The following is a 25,285-nucleotide window of genomic DNA, read 5'->3' as shown; positions in this document are numbered from 1 at the left end:
GAACTTCCTATACAAATATCCATTTTATATCTCAATAGCCAAGGTAAACTCGGTCAACACATAGACCGTTTCTTCATTAACCCGTTGGATGGTTAAAGACCCATTTACCTACCAACCCATGACCCGTTTTCTATTCCATGACCCATTTAAACAAAACCGGTAACCGGCTTGACCCGTACATGACCAGTAACATCAAAATCAAACCCAACACCCACTGATGTTACGGGTTGTGTACGGGTCAAGTCGGTTACTAAATCTAAGTCCTCCACTTATGGGTGGTCAAATGTTGTTGACTTAAAAAAACTTACACTTAAGACTTTGATTGTTATTAAAATGCTGATTCAATGAACATATGTGACCGTTTACTCCATTTTGCTGTATATTACACTGCTAAATTAAATCTTTTTAAATACTGCTGTTGAAGATCCTTTAGCATGCCACTAGTGCTTTAAAGAAGATCACAATTTACAATAATAAAATTTATATACCACTAATCTAATTTTTTTAGATGAAGCAAATAAGATGTCTGCAGTAAAACTAGAGTATGAGTCTACGTTCCACCAAATTAAGACTTTTCCTTTCTAGAAAATATTTTAAAGAAATGGAAGATAACCCAAATGACCAGTTTACGTAGAAATTGCCCTCTCTAATTGTACAGGGAAAGAAGTAAAAACACGCACATGAAAGTATAAAACCAAACCTTCAGAAGCCTCTTTATGAGCAACGTTGGCATTCATTAGCCCTGCTGCAGCTTCTATTCCAGCAGCACCTGTGCGTTTGTTTACTTTGAACAACTTTGGCTTCATCCACCTTTAAAGCGTTTCGATCGTCCTCATCAGTGGTGGCAAAGTGGGCAAGTTGGATGGGTTTGGGTAATGGGTCAAGATGGGTTTGGGTTAGGATGGGTATAGGTCAGGATGGATATTTAAAGAAAAGGGTTGGATGGGTAATGGGTCAAGATGGGTTTGGGTTAAGATGGGTTTGGGTTAGGATGAGTTTGGGTTAAGATGGGTTCTAAAAAATCAAAAAAATTCTAAAAGATCAAGAAAAATAAAAAAATTCTAAAAAATCCAAAAAATTCTAAAAAATAAAAAAATAAAAAAAAAATCTAGAAAATCTAAAAAATCTAAATAATTCTAAAAAATCATAAAAATTCTAGAAAATCCAAAAAAAAAAAAAACTAAAAAATCTAAAAAATTTAAAAAATCATCATCATGGTAGCTTAGCCTAAGGGCTGGAACAATTTCATTTGCATTTTCTAGATCCCATACCTCACTATTCAACAGGTCATCCCAATCTTCTCCATCTGTTTTCGTTCTCAATAGCCTTCCGATTGCCTTTATAATCAAAGGCAAACCACCACATTTTTCACAATACCATCACCTTGTGCTTTTCGTGTTGCATGTGTGAGTTAAAGTTACCATCACCTTGTGGGTTTAGTGCTCATTGAAGCTCCTGCAAAATGTGCAATTTTGCCACCAGCATCTTATGATATTTGCTTCTTACCAGATTTTGCCCTGACTCCTACCCCCAAATCGGATTTATTAGGTTGAAAACAAAGACATGCACATACATATATATAGGGGGTGTTTGGGGTTCTTTCTATTTCAACTTATTGACTTATTTGAGGCAAAAAGGACTTTTCAAAGTGTTTGGAATTCCTTTGTGTGTGAGTGAATAAGTCAATAAGTCAGGAAATCTTGACTTATTACTTCTCAAATAAGTTGAAAAGTCATTTTCGAAAGGAAAGCCAAACATGCACATAAGTTGAACCAATAAACCGGTAAGTACATACATGAACACATACAGATATGTGAAAAGAAGACCATGAAGCCGCAATTTGAATTACGAACTCATGTAAAAAAAGAAACAGGCATTCTGCTCATAAGTTGGTTGGAATCCAAAGAAACCAGTAACAACAGTTGATGAACAAAACACAGAATGACAATTAAGTAAGTTAGGTTAAGCAAATTTACATTGAATCCATGAAAATCATGAACACGAAACCTTAAAATTGTCGGTTCCCGCGTAACCAATGTCTTAACTTCCAACAAACCCATAAACCCAATTCAATCAAAATCAGAATTCAAACACATATAAATGCAATTAAAATTCATAAAATTTGAAGTATTAATCAGCAAATCAAACCCATCAATCATCAATTGAGCTTCAAATCGAACAGCGCAAACAGAGTATCATAATCAGGGCACAAAATATAGTAAATTACTAATCGAAATTCCATTTATCAACAAACCCATGAACCCAATTGTATCTAAATCAGAAATCAAGCACATGAACGCAATTGGAATTCAAAAAATTGAGGTGATACTTACAGGATGCGTGTGTGGATGGTTTCTCGTGTACTCTCTAAACCCTAATTTCATCCCTCATTCTCATCACAAACCTCTCAATTCTCCACCTATTCAAAACCCTACCTCTTTAGTTTCAACCAACACTTGCTATTTCTCCACCAATTACTGAAACCGACACCCATGAGAGAGGAGGAGATTTCATGAAAAGATGAAAAAGAAGATGATAAACAGAGTTGGGTTTGTGTAGTTCGTTTAGGTTTTTATTATGTTCGTATGAATCGGCGATGACGGCCGGAAGTGAACTCCGTTCGTCTCCACGGGAAGAAGATTAACTGGGCCAAGTCCAACTTGTTAAACAAAGTCACTTAAGCCCAACTTAATATTACTAGGGTCTAGAGAGATGATTAAAAACTGGGTTCTTTGTATTTGGTTTCAAACTGGCCCAATTAAACCTGAGCCTAATTGATTAATGAAACCAACCTTTTTCCCTCAAAAACCACTTTCAAGATAAATTAGTTGACTCAAACCTGAACTGGTTTGAAAAAAAAAACATGAAAATAAATTAAGGGATAACGGCGGCATGGTGGCCGAAAGTGAACTCCATTCGTCTCCAAAGGGGGAGAAGATTTAAGTGGTTTGAGTCACATAGGCCATTGCTGATTAAGTTGGGCCAAGTCCAGCTTCTTAAACAAGTCATTTGAGCCCAGCTTAATATTACTAGGGTTAAGGAGGTGAAAAAAAGAAACTAGTTAACAAGAGCATGTTTGTAATTCAAAACCGGGACCGATATTGAAATTGGTTCTGAATCGACGCAAACATATGGGTTGTAATTGGTGTGGGAACATATTTAAAACCCATTTTTGAAATTGCTTTTTTTTTAGCCTAAAAAGCCAGTTCGAAACAAAGCTGGTTTTGACCCTTGTTGACTCAAACCATTAACAAGTTTATTTTATTGACATAATAACTTTAAATTGGGAAATAAATACAAGAAAACAATTTAGCTAAATTACTTAAGTTTTATGGTGAGAAAAAAATCATGTAATAAAAAATGAATAACTGGATTTAATATCCATACAAATCAAATTATTAAAACTTAATCATATTTATTAATTAAGCCCAACTTAATATTACTAAGGGTCTACAGGGAGATGATTAAAAACTGGTTTCTTTGTATTTAGTTTCAAACTGGCCCAATTAAACCTGAGCCAAATTCATTAAACATACTTTTAAAACCAACCTCTTCCCCCTCAAAAACCACTTCCAAGAGAAATTGGTTTTGACTTTTGTTGACTCAAACCTGAACTGGTTTGAAAAAAAAACATACGAAAACAGAGTAAGGGATAACGGCGGAATGGTGGCCGAAAGTGAACTCCATTCGTCTCCAAAGGGGAGAAGATTTAAGTGGTTTGAGTCACATAGGCCATTGCTGATTAAGTTGGGTCGAGTTCAGCTTCTTAAACAAGTCATTTGAGCCCAGCTTAATATTACTAGGGTTAAGGAAGTGGAAAAAAAAAGCTGGTTAACAAGAGCATGTTTGTAATTCGGAACCGGGACTGATATTGAAATTGGTTCTGAATCGACCCAAGCATATGGGTTGTAATCGGTGTGGGAATATATACATCGAATGGTCAAACCCAAACCAAACTAGTTAAAACCTAATTTTGAAACTGCTTTTTTCCCACCTAAAAAGCCAGTTCGAAACAAAGCCGGTTTTGACCCCTTGTTGACTTAAACCATTAACAAGTTTATTTTATTGAAATAATAACTTTAAATTAGGAAATAGAGAGAAGAAAACAATTTAACTAAATTAGTTAGGTTTTATGGCGAGAAAAAAATCATGTAATAAAAAATGAATAATCTATATCCATATCTATATCTATATCTATATCTATATCTATACTACTATATAATACATATTGAAAAGATACAATTGGAATTTTACAACCTCAATCTAACAACTTCATTCAATAATCTCTATTCATTAAACTTCAATTAATGGTGTCTAGATTTTATTTTTGTTGTATTTAAAAAAAAGTGTCCTAATTGATATGCGGACGTTACTACGTTACTATTTGAGAAGATAGTTTTTATTTAAATTGACGTGGAAGTTGAATTGGCAGGGTTACTAATAAATTAGACAAATGAAAGGCTCACATTACGTTACAATCTGACAACTTAGATTTTATTTAAACTTAAAAGTAAGAGTGTATTCCTTTTCATAAAACGATTAGTCTTAAATTAGCTTATTGAAGATTTAAATGATGTGGAAATTGAATTGGAATGGTTCAGCATGTAACGTCCGGCTTCTTTTTAAGTACTCACTCAACTTCCATCTTTCTCTTTTACATATGACCCATCTCTCTGCTTTGTTTCGAGTTACAACCATCACCAGATCCTTACACATTAGTCTCAACATAACCATCGACCATACACCACCGCGCACACCGGTTGTTTCTGTCCCTCGTAGACAATAAGCTCCCTTACTATTTCGTCTCGCCAAACCACCATTTGCCGATAACCGTGACGACCACGTTGTTGTTGCTATAGGCTTGCCGCCGCATCACAAGACCGCTGCAACCCGCCATAACAATTCTCAACGTTCCTACTTCTCGAATCGGAACCGAAGCCGCGGGTCGTTTTCGAACACCATCCTTGGTAAATGCTTTATTAATTTACTCCATCACTTTAAATCTTTAACACTTTGGTTGCAAACTATAAATAACCTCCCTTACTATTTCATCTCTCCAGACCACCATTTGCCGATAACCGTGACCAAAACGCTGTTGTGATGTTTGCACTTATTGATCAGACAAACAATACTTTAGACCAAACATATATTATCTGTTAATTTAGTCCTCACACTTTTTATTTAATAATAACTATGATTTATGTCTATTTAATCATTTAATGGGAATGACACGTTTCGCATTGTGGATGTACAGTTCTTTAACAGCTTTTGTGGCCTGCATAATTGGACTCCAATATGGTCATATTTTGACCGAATGACAGGTGAATCTCATTGATCTTGATTAATATAGTTTTCTGAAAGCATTAGTTAATAGTCATTGTAAACAAAAAGCACAAACTTTTGCATTGGGAGTGGTGTTATTCAGTATGTCATGAAGTAATATTTGAAGCTATGAAACTCCATTTTCTGTTGTTTCTCAAAGTCTAACACGCTATCCATTGGGAGATTAATAATTAATACATGAGAGTGGTACTACATGTTCTTGCAGGGCCATAAAGACCAACTTTGCAACTGGTCATTCATGTCAGTTTTGTTTCTGGTTATTAGATCCATACTTGCTCTTCTAGGTATGTATTTTTCAATATCATAATTATATAAAACCGACATGAAGGAGAATATTGATGTCTGTTGCTACAAATCTCTCCAAACAACCATTTGCCGATAACCGTGACTACCACGTTGTTGTTGCTACAGGCTTGCCGCCGCATCACAAGACCGCTGCAACCCGCCATATCAATTCTCAACGTTGCTACTTCTTGTAGGTCCCTCTCGGAGGATGACGAACCTAAACCTTGTTATACAAACCCACTAGCGAGTGCGGAATCCAAGCTAGCAAGCAAACCGAGATGAAACAAGTATAAACACAAACACACAAAGGTTCACCGATTAACACCACTTGTATTAATACGTATGAAAGTTCCGGCTACAAGCACAATGTTTACAAATCAGTTTTGCAAACTCTCAAGGTGTGTGTGTGTTTCGGACAGAATGCTCTCAACTTTTTTTTCTCTCTATGTGTGCATCTGCCTATCAAGTCAGTCTACTAACACACACTGCATGGGTATATATATACCCAGCACAGATTGTCTTGTCCGAAGGATCCGATAGATGGTCGAAGGATCATCTATCGACTACAAAGCCATCGAAGGATTTACAGGGACCTCGAAGGATGATCTATCGAGGTCCATCAATCGAAGCATATCTTTCGATGAGATCGAAGGATCTACATCATCCTTCGATCTCTCATCCTTCGAGACAGACAATCACATCTATATTTCTAACTGTTTGGCCAAGTCAAACTAGGAGGACAGTTGACTTGGTCAAACTTACATGACTAACAAGGACATCGTTTATAACGTGACCGAATACAGACAAAGTACAGACACAAGTGCACCAACAAACTCCCCCTTGGCTGTAGCTTTGTCTCGATCTTCGATATTTGCAGATTTGTCTTGACCTTGATCATCCTTGATCTTCATGTCTTCAAGACTCTGATGTCCTTTCAAGTCTTCAATGTCGGAGGATCTCTAAAGTCTTCACGTCTTGAAAGTAGAGAGTGTATCAACAAACTACCCGTATCATGTAGGAAGTGTGTTGACAAACTCCCCCTTAACATAAGCTCCCCCTTGAGTTATGCTCGTGAATGACTTGATCTTCAAGGCTTAAGATCCTTGTGGTGTTGATGATGGTCAGCGGCAACTCGATCATCTTCATCTTTTGAGTGCCTTCACGTCGCGTCTTCATTCCAAAGCTTGTCATCGACCATGTTCTCCTAGCCTTTAGAATCTGCACATGCAAGAAATCTAAATGCGTAATGAGAACAACTGCTTGGAATAGTTAGTATAAACAAATGACACACGAATGACCATGTCACTATCAAACACCGTCCGACAGTTTGAAAGTTTAATAAATTTCTCAATTTTAGATTTAACTTTCAAAACTTGCAAATTTCGACCGTTTATGAAGATTTAGTCAATTCGGTTTTCGTTCAGGTTTCAGGTAACGAAGACTCGAGCTCCAACATCGTACGATCGAAAATAAATTAGAAATAAAATCTTTTTGGCTTTTATAAAGTTTATATTAAAACACACTTAAAATCTTTTTGGTATTTTTGAATAACTTAAAACACAACAATTTTAATATCCTTTGAGTGTTATCAAACGACATCACCGCTAATGTCGTGCTGATATGCACCAAACGATGAAACTGTTTAAAAGAAAACAATAAAAGTTAAGCAGTAAATAAATATATACAGACATTCTTTTTGCGAGTTTCGAGGGTAAGAGAATCATATCAGTGTACGGTCATGTCAAAACACTCTTGTTGTTCAATTAGTTAACATTAAGATAAGCATCCTATAACAATTATCGGTATTGTTGTCCACTTAAGCTCAACTTATCAGATGTAATCATGGCGAGGGGATACGTTAAGGTATGATTTATACTTACCGACCGGTGTTCATCCACATCACGACACATTCCCGTATCAAGGTATGCACGAGGGTTCATCTTACCGGTGAGTATACCGATTATCATCTGTTTGACCGTATATGATGTGAGATACTCACTTATTTTGATTTGAAAACAAGCCCTATGTGATATAATCACTTATTGATGAGGAACTTGATTTTCATATGCATGAGGGCACAGGAGCAAGTCCGTGAACAGGTCAGTACTTTCGTACAGCAGAGAGACGAACTTGACTCCCGGATAAATGTGATATTTTATCACTTACACTACGTCAAAAAAGGCTTACGGCCACACAAAAAAAGTGTGACCATACGCCTTTTGCCACACTTTTTTTTTCCAACTCAAGTGTGACCAAAGGTCTAGTCATCGTAGGTATTATACGGCCACATTCACGTTTAGTGGCCGTGGCAACTTAAATGTGTGGCTAAAGGGTACCACTATTTCTTGCTGGAATCAAAATTTTGTACAATAAGTGAAGCTAAAGGGTAGCAACAGCCACATGAATTTATCGTAATTGTGACATTTTCTATTATATAGTCACTTAAAAGTTTGTTTTAGCCACATCAATTTAAAAAAAATGTGACAAAAAGAGTTGTTGTAATCAAGCATTTCATTCATTAAGTGTGACTAAATGATAGTAGTGGCCACATGAACTCACTGTATGTGTGGCCATTTTATTATTTGGTCACATGAGTTTACTATAAGTGTGGCTAAAACTATTTCTAGACACACAAAACAATTTTGTAATTTTAAAAGTGATTATTGTCTAACCTTTAGTCGCACATAAAGTTTATAATTTTAAGTGTGGCTATTGTTAAACATTTGGTCACACATTTCTCTTTTTTCTCATGACATTTGCTATCATTTCGTCACACAAATAAAAATAAAGTGAAAATTGTGTGGCTATTGTGTATGTAAAGCCACATGAAGTTATGTGCTTTTAAGTGTGGCTAATGGCTAACATTTGGTCACATATAATTTACTTTTCTTATCACAATTGCTATCATTCTGCCACATAAAAAACAAACTAATGACAACGTGGCTAATGATTATGTAAAGCCACATGAATGTTTGTAGTTTTAAGTGTGGCTATTCTCTAACCTTTAGCCACACATATTCATTTCGTGCATTACGTATGTTATCATTCCGTCACATAAAAAACAAAATAAGGATTGTGTGGCTAAAAGTTATGTAAAGCTATATGATTTTTTTTAAATGTGGCTAGTGTATAACTTTGGTCACACATAATATTTTTTTACCAATGACGTTTGCTAATATTTCGTCACACCAAAATAAACAAAATGGCGATGGTGTAACTAATGATTATGTAAAGCCACAAGAAATCGTGTAATTTTAAGTGTGACTATTCTCTAACCTTTGGCCACACATATTTGTCATGGTTCTATATGGCTATTTTCGTGTAACTAGCAATTTTGCTTTCAATGTTTCGTAAAATTAAAACGATAGTAAGCATGAGAAAAAACCTAAAACCAAATGATATTAACAATAATAAACCAAAATCTGTACAAAAGTTTTCAATTTAGTTACTATATACATAAACTTCTAATCAAAAGCTATCTACAAATGAGTCAGCAACTTCAACATAACTTGTATGAGCAACTTCAACATAACTTGCATCACTCCTAACAGCACTTTTGTCTCAACATGCATCACTCGTAGCAGCACTTGCAACAACATAACCATCTCTCAAGACTTTGACCTATAATGGAGTTCTTTGACAAAGCTCAATTCTTCAATTTCAGACACAATTGAAACACAACCTGTAGCCTTTTCTGAAACTTTAAAGGTTTTTTCTGAAACTTTAAAGGTTTTCTCCAGCCTGCAACACACAACTGAAACTTAAGTCAACTATATAATAAATTTAAAGTGAATAAAATTTTATAATTCAATTTATGACTCATTCGCCGATAATAATCCATACTGACAATCTGACTAATGACACTCCCAACTTTCGCTTTCGTTGCCAAAGGCAATCTCACTTTCATAATCATCATATATTTACACGTGGATTTCCACTCGACTTCGCTTACATGGATTATTATAAGCAAAATCAAATGTAAACTGTTGACGATTATACGAGCGAAACTGCCTTTTGGCAACGAAAATGAAAGTTATAAGTGCCATCAATAAAAAGTCTATTATTTATGTTATTTTTTTATCTATTACATTAATTAATAGATAATAAACGAGTCGAGCCCGAGCCGAGCTTGAGAAAATACCAACGAGCCGAGCTCAAGCTTTGAAAATAAAGCTCGAATCAAGCCGAGCTCGAGTCTGAGCTCTCATAATTTAATCGAGCTCTAGCTTGGTCAAGCTCGGGCTCGGCTCGTTTGCACCCCTAATTAAAAAGTAAGAACTTAAAGCGCAACAGCATCTACATCTACATATGCATCCACATAAGTCAACATGGTAAATTGAAAATGAGCATTAACCAGTAACAATTTGACATTTGGACTATACATACAGAAAGATAACCTACGGTGAAAGAATGATAATTGAACAAAAAGTGCTTTCAAGTTGAGTCCTTGTTTGAGTTTCTGGTAGGTTTCATTCATCGCAAGTTCAATTACTCAAAAACAGAAAGTGTACTAAACGTTCAAATAGTTTTAATTTGTATATTTGACTTAGAAGGCAGTGAAGGCACCAATAATGACTTTATTGTCATAATCTGGTCCATTTTTTGTTAGTAAAAAAGAAAAGAAATAAGAAGCAAAGAAAAAACATACATTCATGATTTGTGGCGCTTTTGAAGGACCATAACCATGAGTCACTTGGTACTCTCCTTGCAATCTTTGCGCTATCGTCATCTCGAAAACTGAAGGATCATCGTCTTGCCATTGCCCATCACCTTTAGAATCAGCGGTCACAAGATCTTGAGTTTTCGCCTTTAATCACACACAAACGACAGGAAATGAGAGTCAGTGAAACTTACTTGATAACAATCAATTGTTAAGATCTATAAGTAACTAAACAAGTACACATTGCTAGCAAAAGAACCTGCAAGAAGGACCCATTTGGTGCTTTAATCCGAACAAGGCTTGGATCATCAGATTTTCTAATAATCTCGAAAACATCTGATGTTTTATAATCTGTTGCAATAGCGACCAACTTGATTCCGGTTGAGTCAAGTCCTATAAATTGCTTGTAAAACACCCGCATATGAAAACTGGTCTCATTGATCGTTCACAACTGTACCAAATTAAATTAGATAATAAAAACACATTCACAACTTACAAGTAGATTCATAAAATTTGGCAACCACATTTTACTCGCTAAAGCATTTAATGAAATTACCCTAAAAGTTTCCCAGTTAGAAGCCGATGAACGATTTGCAACGATGATTGTACCTCCGCCAAGCTCTGCGGCAAGGAATTTCCCTATCGTTTTTTATTTAAACTGAAGTGCAGCTCCATCCTGGTAATGATCAATTCATAAGTAAATTTTTTAACCAATTTCATAATCAAGTGACAAGAATCAGCACAAAAATCAACTTTTTGAGTCGGTTGAACCTGTTTTCACTGTGAAAACACGTTAAACGGACGCAGAATAAAAAAGGAACCTTTTTTCTTGTTTTCATTGTGTGAAAACAATCTAGTAAAACATTGCCTTGCTCGTGGTTACAAAACCGAGCTATGTTAGAGCCTTATTAGTAAAAATTGCTCATGTGCACAAATTCACAACAATATTGCTAGCAAACGACAAACAACACACATAAAACTAAACCAATAATATCACATATTCACAATACTTCTACCTCAAGTTAAAGATCTGATGAAAAATCATACAGAAACTTAAACATTTTTGTGAGAACCTACTTCCTACATCGTTATACAACTTTATAGTAAACTAAACATATATAAATTTCATAACAGTGCTTATAACAATCTTGATGAACATACTTTGCGATTTAAGACTGAGATAGAGTATTAACTGATACCTCGTTGGCCACCACCCGGCCCTGTCGACCACAGATTCATACGCACAACATCACACGGAATGCCTGGAATCGGAATCACCTCCTCAACTCTCTGGTGCTTCCTCCATCTTCCCGTAGCTCTTGCCCACCATCAACACCCATCTCCCCTGCACACCCACCTCCACGACACCATCACATTCGACTTTCATTTTCATAACCACTGTCTTTCCTCAATTGTTAGGTATTGGGGTTCTGGTTTAAAGAAAATAGAGTGGGAGTATTTTTAGCGGCTGAATATGTAAAAGGAAGCTAGGGTTTCTCATTTGAATTGATTAGTGTTTGATTTAAGATTGGAGGGGACTAAGGAAATAATGAAAAATTAGGGGAAATGAATTTTACTAGTAGGAGGGAAATCAAAATTTGGATTACGATTAGTCTTCTATTTAAGATTGGAGGGAACTAAGAAAATGATGAAAATTTTGGGGAAACGAATTTTGTTAGGAGGAGAGAAATCAAAATTTGGATTAAGAGGGAAACGAATTTTTGGGTAAATAAATGGGATGTGAGGATCGAAAGCAAATACTTATTTGTCTAGAGGTGTAAATAAGCCGAGCTACTCGCGAGCTATTTGAGCTTGTCTGGAAAAAACTCGAAACTAGTCGAGTATAACGAGCTCGAGCCTAAAAATAAGTATGTTAGGAAATGTGTATGAGGTCAGTATTTATATAAAATTCAACTAATATATTAAATATATATTTAAATAATAAACAACATTTAATATATTATGAAAAAATAACTAAATTATATAAAAAATAATATTATAATTAACTTTCGCTTTGCTCCCTGTGGTTTGGTCATTTTAACGGTTTTGCCCCAATAGTTAGAAATAGTCATTTCCCTCCCTGATCTTTCGAGTTTGTCGCCAATTTGCTCCCTGGCTCTAACTCAGTTAAAACGTTCAATTAGAAGTAGGGGTATTTTGGTAGTTTACTCCCTGGCTCTAACTCAATTAAAACATTTAGTTAAAAGTCGCGGTAGTCGTGGTCGGCAGGTGATAGTTGCAGGTGGTGGTGGATGGTGGTGGCCGGTAGAATGAGTGGTTGGAAAGATAGGGGATCAGAAAATAATTACTTATATATATATATATACATATGTATATAAACAAGTTATAGGTTTATTTAGGTGAAAAGACTTACATGCCCTTGCTTTTATCTATAAAATTAACTAGTTAATGGATTACTTGGATGGAGTTAGAGGCGGGGAGCAAAATGACAATAAGTTAGAAAAAACAGGGAGTAAATTGTCTATTTTTAAACTATTGGGGCAAAATCGTTAAAATGACCAAATCATAAGGAGCAAAATGGAAGTTAACTAAAAATATTAATTATGATTAATTAATAAATATTAAACAAGCTTGAGATCCAGCTTGAAAAACTGTCCACGAGTCGATCTCGAGCTTTAAAAACAAAGCTCAAATCGAGCCTTTATAAGTTAAACAAGCTTGAGCTCGAGCCTAGTCGAGCTCGGCTCGACTTGTTTGTATCCCTACTAGTAGTCATATGTTTTTTGTTCTATCGATATTCTCTAAGAAAACATATATGATCTAATATTGTCCATTGTGATCTATTACGACCCAACATGGTCCATTAAACGTCAAGTATGGTATACTCTCGTTCGTTGCGATTTATTAAGGCCCAATATGATCTACAATTGTCCATCGTGGTCCATAAAGGCCCGGTATGGTCCATTAATACATATATGATATACTATTATCAATTGTTATCTATTAAGGTCCAATATGATGTACAATTGTCCGTTGTGATTCATTAAGACCCAACATGATCTATAGTTCTTCACCATGGTCCATTAAGGACCAGTATGGTCTATTAAGACATATATGATCTACTATTGTCCATTGTGATCCATTAAGACCAATATGATCCATTAAGACATATATGATCTACAGTTGTCCATATTCATCTATTAAGACACAATATGGTCCATTAATACATTTATGATTTGTTATTGTTCATCATGATCCACTAAAACCCAATATGGTCCATTAAGATGTATATGATCAACTATTTGTCCATCATTATCCATCAAGGCCCAACATGGTCCACTAAGACATATAAGATATACTATTGTCCATTGTGATCCATTAAGGCCCAAATATGGGTCCATTAAGACATGTATGAGCTACTATTGTCCATTAAGACATGTATGTGCTACTATTGTCAATTAAGACATGTATGATCTACTATTGTCCATTGTGATTCACTAGAGCCCAACATGGTCCACTAAGGCCCAATATGGTCCATTAAGACAAATGTGATATATTATTATTCACTGCGATCCACGAAGACCCAACATGGTTCATTAAGATATGTATGATCGAATATTGTACATTGTGATCCATTAAGCCATATATGATCTACTATTCCCCATTGTGATCCATTAAGTCCTAATACGGTCCATTAAGACATGTATGATCTACCATTATCCATTTGATCCATTAAGGTCCAAAATATCACATTAAGACATATATAATCCACAATTGTCTATCGTGATCCATAAAGATCCAATATGGCCCATTGTGACATATATTATCTACTGTTGTTAATTGTGATCCATTAAGGCCCAATATGGTACATTAAAATATGTATGATCTATTATTGTTCATTATGATTATGATCCACTTTATAACACAAAATACTCATATATCAAAACAATCCATTTCACAATAGTATATCAAATATACTACAAATATTTTAAAGTTAACAAAAATATTGTCTGTAGATGCATACTTTGACATCTAAAATACTGTTTGTCACCTAAAAATAAACTTATCCCCACAACTCGACCATTCTTCATGTATTCCATCAATATCCGCATCCATGTATATATCTTTGCCTCCACCAACCTGAGAACAAATTTTAAAGAACTTAAATACAAGTCCCACTCTATCATTGGAACACCTATCTATACAAGTATTGTAAGAAAAAAAAATACAACGCGTGGATACATATAAAAAATACAAGTCCACACTTCCACCAAAGACTATTGTCATCATTTGACTATGCTTCTGCTGATAACTTTCCTACTAGAAACATTCAATTTCACTTTAAAAAAAAGATTACAACTATTTTTAGATATCAATGCCAAGTATATTCCCATATTGATCTACTCCAAGATGTTGACTCTAAATAGCAAGTGCATTTGACTTTATTCTATTGACTTTATCCAACATTTGACTTTTGAATATAACCCCCACTGAATTTTGTTATAAGATAGCATATTTAAGATCATCATAATTCATAAATGTTTATATACTCTATTTCGTTCATTTCGACCAACCTTTTTTTTGTAATTTGGATGAGCATAGCTCTTCTCAAGAAGACGTCTTCCTTAGGCGACACGTTTGAATCCTGGTTGAAAATACATTAAATCATAAGTACAAACTTATAAAAATATACGTACTGAAATACTGCTTTATATACCTTCCTTCCGGCCAGGGTGCAAACGAGCCGAGCCCGAGCTTGACTAAGCTTAAGCTCGGCTTCATTCGAGTTTTGTTTTTAAAACCCGAGCTCGGCTCGTATGTATTTTTCAAGCTCGAGTTCGGCTTGTTTTCTATTTGTTAGTTAATTTATGTTAATTACAACAAAATACCAAAAGACCTCTAAATACTGTTCATATTATTTTTATTGTTAGTAGAGGATAATATTGATTATGTTTACATGGTTATTGCAGTGAAATAATGTACGCGACGATGTGGACCAGGAAATGTAAATACATATATGTGTTTGCTACATTATATCTATTGACATTGACACTCACATGAGCTGCTGCAATGTATTAGGCCTTTGGTGACCAAAGCAAAAAAAAAAAAAAAAACGAGGCGACAACCATCTAACTAACTCACACCCAGTGTAACGAAATAAAATACCAAAAACACTAATCTTGCGATCACATAAGTACACACTCATAACTCACTGCAAGAATCAAAAGAATAATATTTCTGCTATTGACACGGTATATTGAAACATATCAGTCTTAGCCCCAAGAATCATCATCATTAAGACATCAGCACCATGAAATACTTGCATGGTGTAGCATTACAAAAACAGAACCTCCGCCACATCTCCAAAACAAACCACTTTATAATCATGTGAATCCTAGGTAACAAAATGATAGCACTGTTGCATAACATACAACACTAATAGCATACATATTACAAACAAGCATGATTCCAGGTCGCCCTACTCATCCAATCAGCGTTCAACCAATAAAATGTAAGCTAACAGAATAAGCTCAGTACTAATAAGCAGCAAGCATGTATCTTGTTTACTACGCAACTAACTTAAATCATATAAAAGCAAAAAAAAAAAAAAACAAATTATCTGATATTTATGGCTTTGGATAGGAATGCACCAACAACCATTAACAGCAAGGTAATTTATATATGTTCATTTAGGCCAACTAGCAAACAATTAGAATATAGAAAGAGAATGAAAAACCTTGTTTGAGAAGTCTTTGCTGAAAAAATAAAAAAATGTGAATCAAACAAAGAGTGTCGAAGGCAGCGTAAGTAGCTTGGTCTTGTGTAAGAGGACGTAGAGACCAGTCGCTGCATTGAAGTTCCTGAAAGAAAGAAAGAAAGTTAAAAGTCTTATGTGGGGGTGGGATCAGCTGAACATTCAATTAGCATCTTAGAGTTATAATCTTAACAAAATAACTCATATTTAAGCTAATTAACCTCCAACAACCAAAACTGGTGTAAATAACCACAACCAAGGGCTCACTAACCTCCAATTCAAACTCACAATTTGGACTCCCATCTGAGAAGTATTGATCGCCACATCAGCTGCTGAATCAAAATCAGCATTTTCCGGCCCGTCGACGAGTCTGTCAACCCCACCTGGCATCATTAACATTCTTGGATGAGGCAGAAGTGCTCCAGAGACATCTCCCCACCAGTTCGGGTTACTCGTGTACCACTCGATGGTCTTTTTCAGACCCTCTTCCCATACAGTCCTTTCGGACCGACTCAAGCTCTTCAACTTCTCGTCGTCTAAGAAATACCGCTGATCGTTAAACGGTCTGTTCTCCACAAACTTAATGCTTGAATCTGGATCCATATTGAAAAGCTTACACATATCTTTTGCAACATCAATCACTCTCCTTTCCTTTTTGGTCCTGATGTTGTAAACATGACCAACTTCCCCCCTTATGAAGAATTACTTCAAAAGCCTCAGCAACGTCTTCGCAATAGAGGTAACTCCTTACGTTAGAACCGTCACCGTGAATCGGAAGCGGTTGTCCTCTCATTGCCAGGAGAATGAACTTCGGGATTAGTTTTTCCGGGAACTGGTTTGGGCCGTAAACATTGTTTCCTCTAGTGGTGATCACGGGCAACCCGTATGACCTACCGTAATCCATAACAAGCATTTCCGCACCAGCTTTTGTGGCTGAATACGGGTTCGTAGGAAGAAGTTGCAAAGCTTCATCGTTACCAACAACGGCATCCTCCTCTGTTTCTCCATACACCTCATCCGTACTCACGTGAATAAACCTTCCAATCTGGCCGGTGACTTTGCAAGCTTCTAAAAGCACATGCGTTCCATAGATGTTATTCTTTGTGAACTCAAAACTGTTGTCAAGCGACTTATCGACGTGAGTCTGTGCAGCAAAATGCATGATGGTATCAATCGACTCGGTGATCAGAAGGTAGTTGACGAGGTCGGCGCTCCTGATATCCCCCTTCACAAACTTCAAGTTGGGGGACGATCTTTGTCAAGCACAACTATCTTGTAATCAGGGTAGTTTGTGAACAGCCTGTTAGCAACATGAAAGGCAATGAAGCCTGCAGCTCCAGTGATAAGGATGTTCTTTGGCTCGTAAATAGCCATACCGGAACTGTCATAAGGTTAACAAATCAAAAGTCTGATTACAAAATCCACACGATAAAAACCTTTATAATTATTCAACACACTATGAACAACAAACCAACAAAGTTAAGTCAACGCAAATGACATAATTGCCAAACTGTATAGCATGTTTGACAGATCCAAGTAACATTCTTCAGGAATATGGAAAACACAAGCTAACATATTTCTCCTTTCTTTCTCAAGCACCTTGCTAGTGTTTTAATAAACTTTAGCCGTTCAACAGCAAAAAACAAAACAAAACAAAAGAAAAGAAAAAAACAAGCTAATAAATACATCCTTGCTTTCTTTAGTACATTGTTAGTGTTTCAATAAGATTTCACAATTCAACAAAAAAGAAAATATGACCAGCAAAAATTACAAACATCAAGTCCAATTGACATCTTAGGGCTTTAATCAAAACAAACCCACTCATGTTTAACCTAATTTACATCAAATTGTAAACTAAAACTACAATACGCCTGAGTAAAAAAATTACCATTTGACTTTAGATTTCTCTGAGTCTCCACTGAAGATATTTCCGAATTACATCGCCTGCATCTGCAGGAGGAGGAAAGTGGAAATCGATATGAGTAATCTCATTCTATCTTGCTTCAAACTGAATCATACGCTTAATTTGGGTAGCGGAGGAGAGTAGATGAGAAGAGAGCATTGATGGTAAGTGGTAACTAAATCTGGTTAGGGTTTCGTGGACGTTGGAATTGGCGGTGGTCATGGTGGAGACACGGTGGAGATACAGTGGAGATCTCCTGAACTTGGTGGGGGTTAAGTTTAGGTTATGTGGAGGTGGGGAATTTGGGGGTTTTGAGGAAGGAGGAAATGATTGGTGACACAAATTTTACTGTGTCCATCTAGTGACTTTAGCCACACAAACACACTTTATTTTGAAATATCATGATAGTTGCTTGTATTTTGTCACAGAAATTTTTGTAAGTCGCTATATATATCTCCTTGATAATTATATACGGCCATACTTTTTTACAGAGGCTATTGATTGTCACATTTTTATATTAAATATGTGACTGAAGGTTTCAAAGAGATGTGTTTTCGTCACATAAATCAAGAAATCAAACAAACAAAGTATCAATAGGTTACATTTGGTCACACTTTTCTAGTTGTGGCTAGTAAATGTCACAGTTTTTTCTAGAAGTGTGGCTAAATGTTTTGATCTGTTATACAATAGCCACATTAATAATAAAATATGTGGCTAAAGGTTTTGAGTTGTTATACAATGGTCACATTAATAATTAAATGTGTGGCTAAAGGTGTATTAAGATATTATAAATGACCTTTAGCCACACATTTAATCAAAACTGTGGCAAGCCTGTTTTGGGAAAAGTGTGGCTAAAACCCAGTTTTGACGTAGTGTTATTTGTTTGGACATGTGATTGTTTATCACTTATTGAGGTCGAATGCAGTATGTAATATGTACACGTATGTATAGTATCATGGAAGATCTAGACTTGCGTCCCCGTTATTTTTCGGTAAAAGATACAAGCATGATACCCAGATGATAAGCAGCATAAAGACCGAATATCTCAAAACCTCGGCAATCTATCAAACGAAATTTCGGTACTAAGACCATATGCCAATGAATGGTTCCCACCTGATCTTCAGTCGATTTAAGATTTATATCACCCTGCACACTTTAAAAAGATTGTGAGCCTACCGATACATCTTATATAGAGCTGCTCATCGTTTTTCATTTAAGGTTTAAAGAGGTTTGGATAGACCACTGATGTACTATCATTTTCTCTTTTGCTCGCCAGGAAACTCATTTTTGTTTTTCTATTGTTTTTGTGTTTTTTAAATTTTTTGATGTTTTTGGATTTTCCGATTTTTGGATTTACTCCCCCTAAAATCAATAAACTAAGACAAATTTAAAACACAAAGGTATTTACAAAAATGATTTTCCGATGTTGGTTTACTCTTGCTTGACCTTAATGCCGTTTACTAATAATAAAAAGTCAAATCTTGATTTGTCAAATGCTTTGGTAAAAAGGTCGGCACGTTGGTCATCGGTGTGGACCTTAACAACATCGATTAGCCTTTTCTCAAAGCAATCACGTATGAAGTGATATTTGATTTCGATGTGTTTGGTCTTTGAGTGCTGCACAGGATTTCTAGTGATCTGTAATGCAGCAGAATTATCAACGTAAATAGGAGTAGTTAGGAATTCAAAACCGTAGTCCCGCAATTGTTGTTGGATCCAAAGAACTTGGGAGCAACAACTTGAGGCAGCAATGTATTCAGCTTCGCATGTTGATGTAGCGACGCACGTTTGCTTCTTGCACTGCCATGTGACTAGGCGATTTCCTAAAAACTGACATCCCGCCGTTGTGGATTTGCCGTCGATTTTGCATCCGCCATGATCAGAATCACTCAATGCGACTAAGTCAAAGTTATTATCCCTAGGGTACCATAGACCGGTGTCAGGGTAACCCTTCAAATAACGAAAAATCCTTTTTACAGCTGCAAGATGTGAGGCCTTCGGGTTGACTTGATATCTGGCAAGCAGGCACGTTGGATACATTATGTCTGGTCTTGATGCTGTGAGGTACATAAGAGATCCGATCATTGCGCGATAGTATGAGGGGCTAACAGCTTCACCCTTCAAGTCTGGAGTAATTCCGTGATTTTGTGGCAGTGGGGTACCAATGGGCGTTGCATCGGACATCTGGAACCGGCTCAAGATGTCACCAACATATTTAGTCTGATGGATGAATATCCCAGACTCAGTTTGTTGCACTTGTAGACCCAAGAAAAAGGTCATTTCCCCCATAGCACTCATCTCGAATTTATCCTGCATAATGCGCTCGAAATTCCTACACAAAGCATCATTAGTAGAACCAAAAATAATATCATCAACATATACCTGTACCAGAAGAAGATCTCCATCTTGTTCTTTGATGAAGAGAGTACAGTCGATAAGACCTCTTCGAAAACCGTTCTCCAGCAGATAGGTAGATAAGGTTGCATACCAAGCTCGTGGCGCTTGATGAAGACCATAGAGAGCTTTGTTGAGCAACCAAACCCGATCGGGATGGATAGGATCTTCAAAACCTGGAGGCTGTTCGACATATACCTCTTCTTCAACCACACCATGTAAGAATGCACTTTTCACGTCCATCTGGTAAACCTTGAATCCTTTGAATGAGGCATAAGCCAGAAAGATCCGAATTGCTTCCAGACGTGCAACAGGTGCATAGACTTCGTTGTAGTCGATTCCTTCTATCTGACGAAAACCTTGAACGACTAAACGAGCTTTGTTCCGAATAACCACTCCACGGTCGTCTTTCTTGCATTTGAAGACCCATCGAGTGCCAATTTTCTTGTAGTTCTCAGGTCTTTCAACAAGCTTCCAAACACCAAGCTTTTGAAATTGCTGCAATTCTTCCTGCATGGCTTCAACCCAAGCACTGTCTTTTAATGCTTCTTTCCAAGATTTTGGTTCTTCTTGTGACACGTAACACGCGAAGGACCAGTCATTTTGTTGACCAGATTCTCTTATAGCTGAATACAAACTAGCATTCCGGTTGTTTCTCAGCTGATTACGCGTCTGCACACCGCGATGGACATCTCCTATAATATTCTGCTTGGGGTGGGTATCATGAATTCTCATTTCAGGATTATCTGGCACACGAGCATTGATACCCAAATTGGTAAGATTAAGATCAACAACCAACTCCACACCAGGAATGTGGGTAGAGGTGGATGCATTCCCTTCAGCAGTGTCTACATTCTGCATATGAGGTGTATCACCAGAGGCACCTTGAACAGGAGCAGCTGGAGCCGAAGATCCTTCAGCTGCATCATGATATTCATCATCTTCAGAAGAATCATTATAATCAGCAGCATCTTCATAAACCTCATTTTGAACCATATTGTTGACAGACGAAGAAGCTTGAGGGTCAACAACAATAGGTCTAACCAAAGGCGAGACAGCAGCGTTGTCACTTTCCAACAACATCCTAGCCGCTGCTGACTCCTCGTCAAAGGTTGGCAGATTGAAGGAGTCAAATAGTCCATCATAATCGAACATCCACGGATCACCCGGAGCCCTAACAGGACTCGTGTACCTTTGAACCCTCACTTCACTCCAAAGCTCAATCTTTTTGGTAGCTAGATTCCAAACGCGAAAATTCGGAGTAGCATATCCAAGGAAGAAACCCTCGATAGCTCTTGCTCCAAACTTTCCATCCGGCTCAATCATAGTACATGGAGCACCAAACGGTTCTAGGTAAGAAAGATCCGGTTTCCTTTTCTGAAGGAGTTCGAAACAAGTTTTGCCATGTCTCTTTACTGTAAGAACTCTGTTTAACGTGTAGCATGCAGCCGATACAGCCTCCCCCCAGAATTGAATAGGGAGTTCCGACTCTACTAACATTGTTCTTGCAGTTTCTATAATCATTCGATTCTTCCTCTCCGCGACACCATTTTGTTGTGGAGTATAACGAGAACTGTACTCATGAAGAATGCCTTTAGAAGTACAAAACTCATCCATAACTTGATTCTTGAATTCGGTTCCATTGTCGCTTCGGATCCTCTTCACTTTCAACGAATAGAGATTCTCCAACATTGTAAGAAGATCCTTGAGGATGCCAGGAGTTTGACTCTTGTGTGCCATAAAGGATACCCAAGAAAATCTAGAATAATCATCGGTAACAACTAGACAATAAGCATCTCCGAATGTTGTCTTGTGCTTCATAGGTCCAAAAAGATCCATATGAAGACGTTCGAGAGGCATGCTGACAGTGTTGATTTTCTTCAAAGGGTGAGACTTCTTTGTTTGCTTCCCCTTTTGGCACGAGACACAGATATCTTGTAGATGAAAAATTTCTCACAGGCACACCATTCACAAGATTATTTTTCACCAAATGGTTCATCTTTCTCAAGTGAATGTGTCCCATTCTTCTGTGCCAAGATATAGACTCCTTTTCCGTGGCTTTTGAGACAAAGCAAGTGACTTGTGCAGCTGTTGTAATCGCTTGGCTCATGTCGAGAATATAAAGATCATTAACTCTCGGAGCCGATAAGAGAATCCATTCTTGTGGAATTTTGAATCCAGGTTTCAGCACATAGCAGCCGGCATCATCAAAATGCACTGAGAATTTTTTATCGCAGATTTGCGACACACTGAGAAGATTGTGATCAATTTGTTTCACATAATTGATCTTATCAAAGCACACGATGCCATTGGAGATACTTCCCTCTCCAGTGATGAATCCGCCTTTGTTTCTCGCAAATGCGACATACCCTCCTCTAATGTTTCTCACGTCGTATAGGAGCCGTAAGTCTCCAGTCATGTGCCTGGATGCTCCACTATCAACAATCCAGTGACTATTAATAGTTCCTCCTAGAACATCCTGCACATGTCATTTAAAAACATCAGTTGAGAATGGGGACCCAAGCCTTAGTGGTCTTGGGTCGTCCCTGAGCATCACGAAACGTGATATCAATCTCTTGATGGTTTCCAAGAACAACTGCTCCCCCTGAATTGTCACTCGCCTTAGGTAACCAAGTTTGTTTTTGCCTACCAGTTTTTGAAGATTCCGGTTTTACAGGTTGTGACACACTTGGTTCCTTTTGAACTGTTTTAACTTCAGATTTTAAAGCTTTTTCAACAGTTTTCATGTTCTTACGTCGTTGTTTAGTTTCTTGTTCTTTTACAGTTCGTTTATCTTGTTTAGGTGAAACTGACCGACGTTGAGGATGAACTGTTTCAGGTGGAGCTTTCTCAACAAATTTATTCTTTGGAGCATTTGGGCAGTTTTTGATGATGTGCCCAGTTTCTCCACATTTAAAACATGTTCTCCTTTCAACAAACTTAGGAGAGCTTGATTGACCACAAGATGTCGAACTCGTGGAACCTGAGGTACTAGCCTTTTCATCACACCCATTTGTGCGTTGAGTGTAATTGTTATCACTGTTACGTTTTAAGATTGTGACTTGTTTTACAAAATCAGTGTTAGATTTGTTCTCAAAAGTTTCAATCCTATCAGTACCCTTGGATAACACGAACTTGACATCTTTTGCTTTCTTTTGAAATCGAGCTCCTTTTGTTTCAGACTTCATCTGAGAGACTTTATGCTTTTGAGCTCGTTTGACTGGTTGTTTACCATTAGAAGCACTAGGTTGTTGAGTGATTGAAGATTTTTGATTACCAAACTGTTTTCTAATCTCAGCCCTAGGAATTGGATCACATTGTGTTACCACAATTCCCGGAAGTGTTTTTCCCATAAATTTGTTTGTGTTGTCTTCAAAGACTTTATCAATCAAAGATTGATTTACATTTTTAATTGGAAAAACGTGATCTGAGTAGATTTTATTATCTCCAACCAATGTGTACAACACATTACTGCTTTTAACAGTAGACACACATGTCTTATCAACTTTGACAGAATCAATCACTTGTTTCTTAACAGATGAGACATCAGGAGTATCAGGATCACAAAGAATGTGATTCTCTCGTGGAATAACTACTCCTTTCATCTTGTTAAGTGATTTATCCTGTTCACTTACATCCACTTCTGATTCATCATCCGATGTCTCATAGTCCTCGATAATTGGAGGACTTTGCTTCATGGATGATGACATTTCTTGTTCCTTAGAGGATGTGTTTGAAGAATTGTCCGGTTTGAACCCTAGCCCAGCAGCAAATTCCTCAACATCAAGAGGCACACTGGGTTCATACCGAGGCATTTCCTCCTCATCAGGCATCTTGGTATAATTGTTCATCAAGGGGGGCGGACATTTCTTATACCCTATGCCTTTCTGATTTCCCTTCGGTTGTTGAACATCGATGATGTGATCAAGCACAAATTGGGAGTTAGAATAACTTTCCAATTTTTGTTTGATCGCATCATGCTCGCATTGGGCAATGGCTAATTGCTTCTTAGTTTCTTCCACAATGTTAATATATTCATTTATACTTACTTGCTTGTGGTAAACTACTTTGTTAACCTCGGACACATTTTTCTTTAATGTTTCTATTACAGATTTAAATTCTTTTTCATTCCGAGTTAAAGCCATGTTCGCCTCTTTGCATTTCGACAGTTCAATAACCAAATTCTGATTATGACTATGAAGCTTTTCTGATTCAAGCTTCATATCAGCACATGATTTACAAACACTAGGAGCAGGAGGTTCAGAATTTACCTGACTAGAAGAGGCTGAAAAGTTAGCCATAAAGGCAGTTTGAAAAGAAAAAGCTCCATCTTCAGAAAATAACTTCTCCATTTCCTTTGATGCAGTAGCCGCCTTCCTAATCAGAATTGATTTCTGACATTTAAGCTCATCAGCTTCATTCGGTAGATCTTGAATATCATCACCTCCTTCCTCCTTCACATCAGACTCTGAGTGATTATCCCCAGAAACAGAGCCTTCTTCATCAGAACTTCCAGAATAACCAGAACTGTCATCACTTCCAGAGGACTCTTCTTTATGAACATGCTCGATGATCTTTGCATAACAAGCTGTTCCACTTCTCTGATCATCTTCACCAAACTGCACTGACCAGTCACATCCCTCATCAGCTTGAACAGCCAAAGCCCGATTGGGATTTGAAGTTCCAGGCTGGCCCTGATTGTTATTAACTGCCACCATCCTCCTTTCACGGTTTTCTTGTTGGGCATTCACATTTGTAGTACTCGTCTGGTTTCTGAAAGGGTTGTGATTGCCTTGTTTTGTTGGTCGAGTGCACTTACGTTTGAAGTGCCCTTTATTACCACAATTAAAGCATGTAACAGCGTTGATATCAAACCCATACTTCGTATCTTTCTTTCCTTCCAACGAAGTTCTACCAGTACGAGCCATGAAGTCTTTGGCCCTTCTAACTGCACTTGCAAAAGCCCACTTAATATCCATCAACT

General features: G+C 37.0%; 1 protein-coding gene and 1 pseudogene across 1 annotated transcript; both read right to left on the bottom strand.

Moving 5' to 3' along the window:
• Window positions 1-9,338: 9,338 nt before the first annotated feature.
• On the bottom strand, window positions 9,339-11,066 carry LOC110939284. The gene is made up of 4 exons (XM_022181005.2): window positions 10,845-11,066; window positions 10,548-10,739; window positions 10,277-10,435; window positions 9,339-9,369 (listed from the first exon to the last, which is right to left on the bottom strand). Exons 2-4 carry the CDS (start codon window positions 10,707-10,709, stop codon window positions 9,352-9,354), a joined length of 339 nt encoding a protein of 112 aa, XP_022036697.1. The 5' UTR covers window positions 10,710-10,739; window positions 10,845-11,066; the 3' UTR covers window positions 9,339-9,351.
• A 3,119-nt stretch (window positions 11,067-14,185) lies between these two features.
• LOC110875956 lies at window positions 14,186-18,213 on the bottom strand (annotated as a pseudogene).
• Window positions 18,214-25,285: the final 7,072 nt, after the last annotated feature.

The sequence above is a fragment of the Helianthus annuus genome, chromosome 13 (genome assembly GCF_002127325.2).
Source record: "Helianthus annuus cultivar XRQ/B chromosome 13, HanXRQr2.0-SUNRISE, whole genome shotgun sequence".
Classification (NCBI taxonomy): domain Eukaryota; kingdom Viridiplantae; phylum Streptophyta; class Magnoliopsida; order Asterales; family Asteraceae; genus Helianthus; species Helianthus annuus.
Note: the sequence above shows the minus strand (reverse complement) of the source record. Positions and strands in the feature narration are given on the sequence as shown.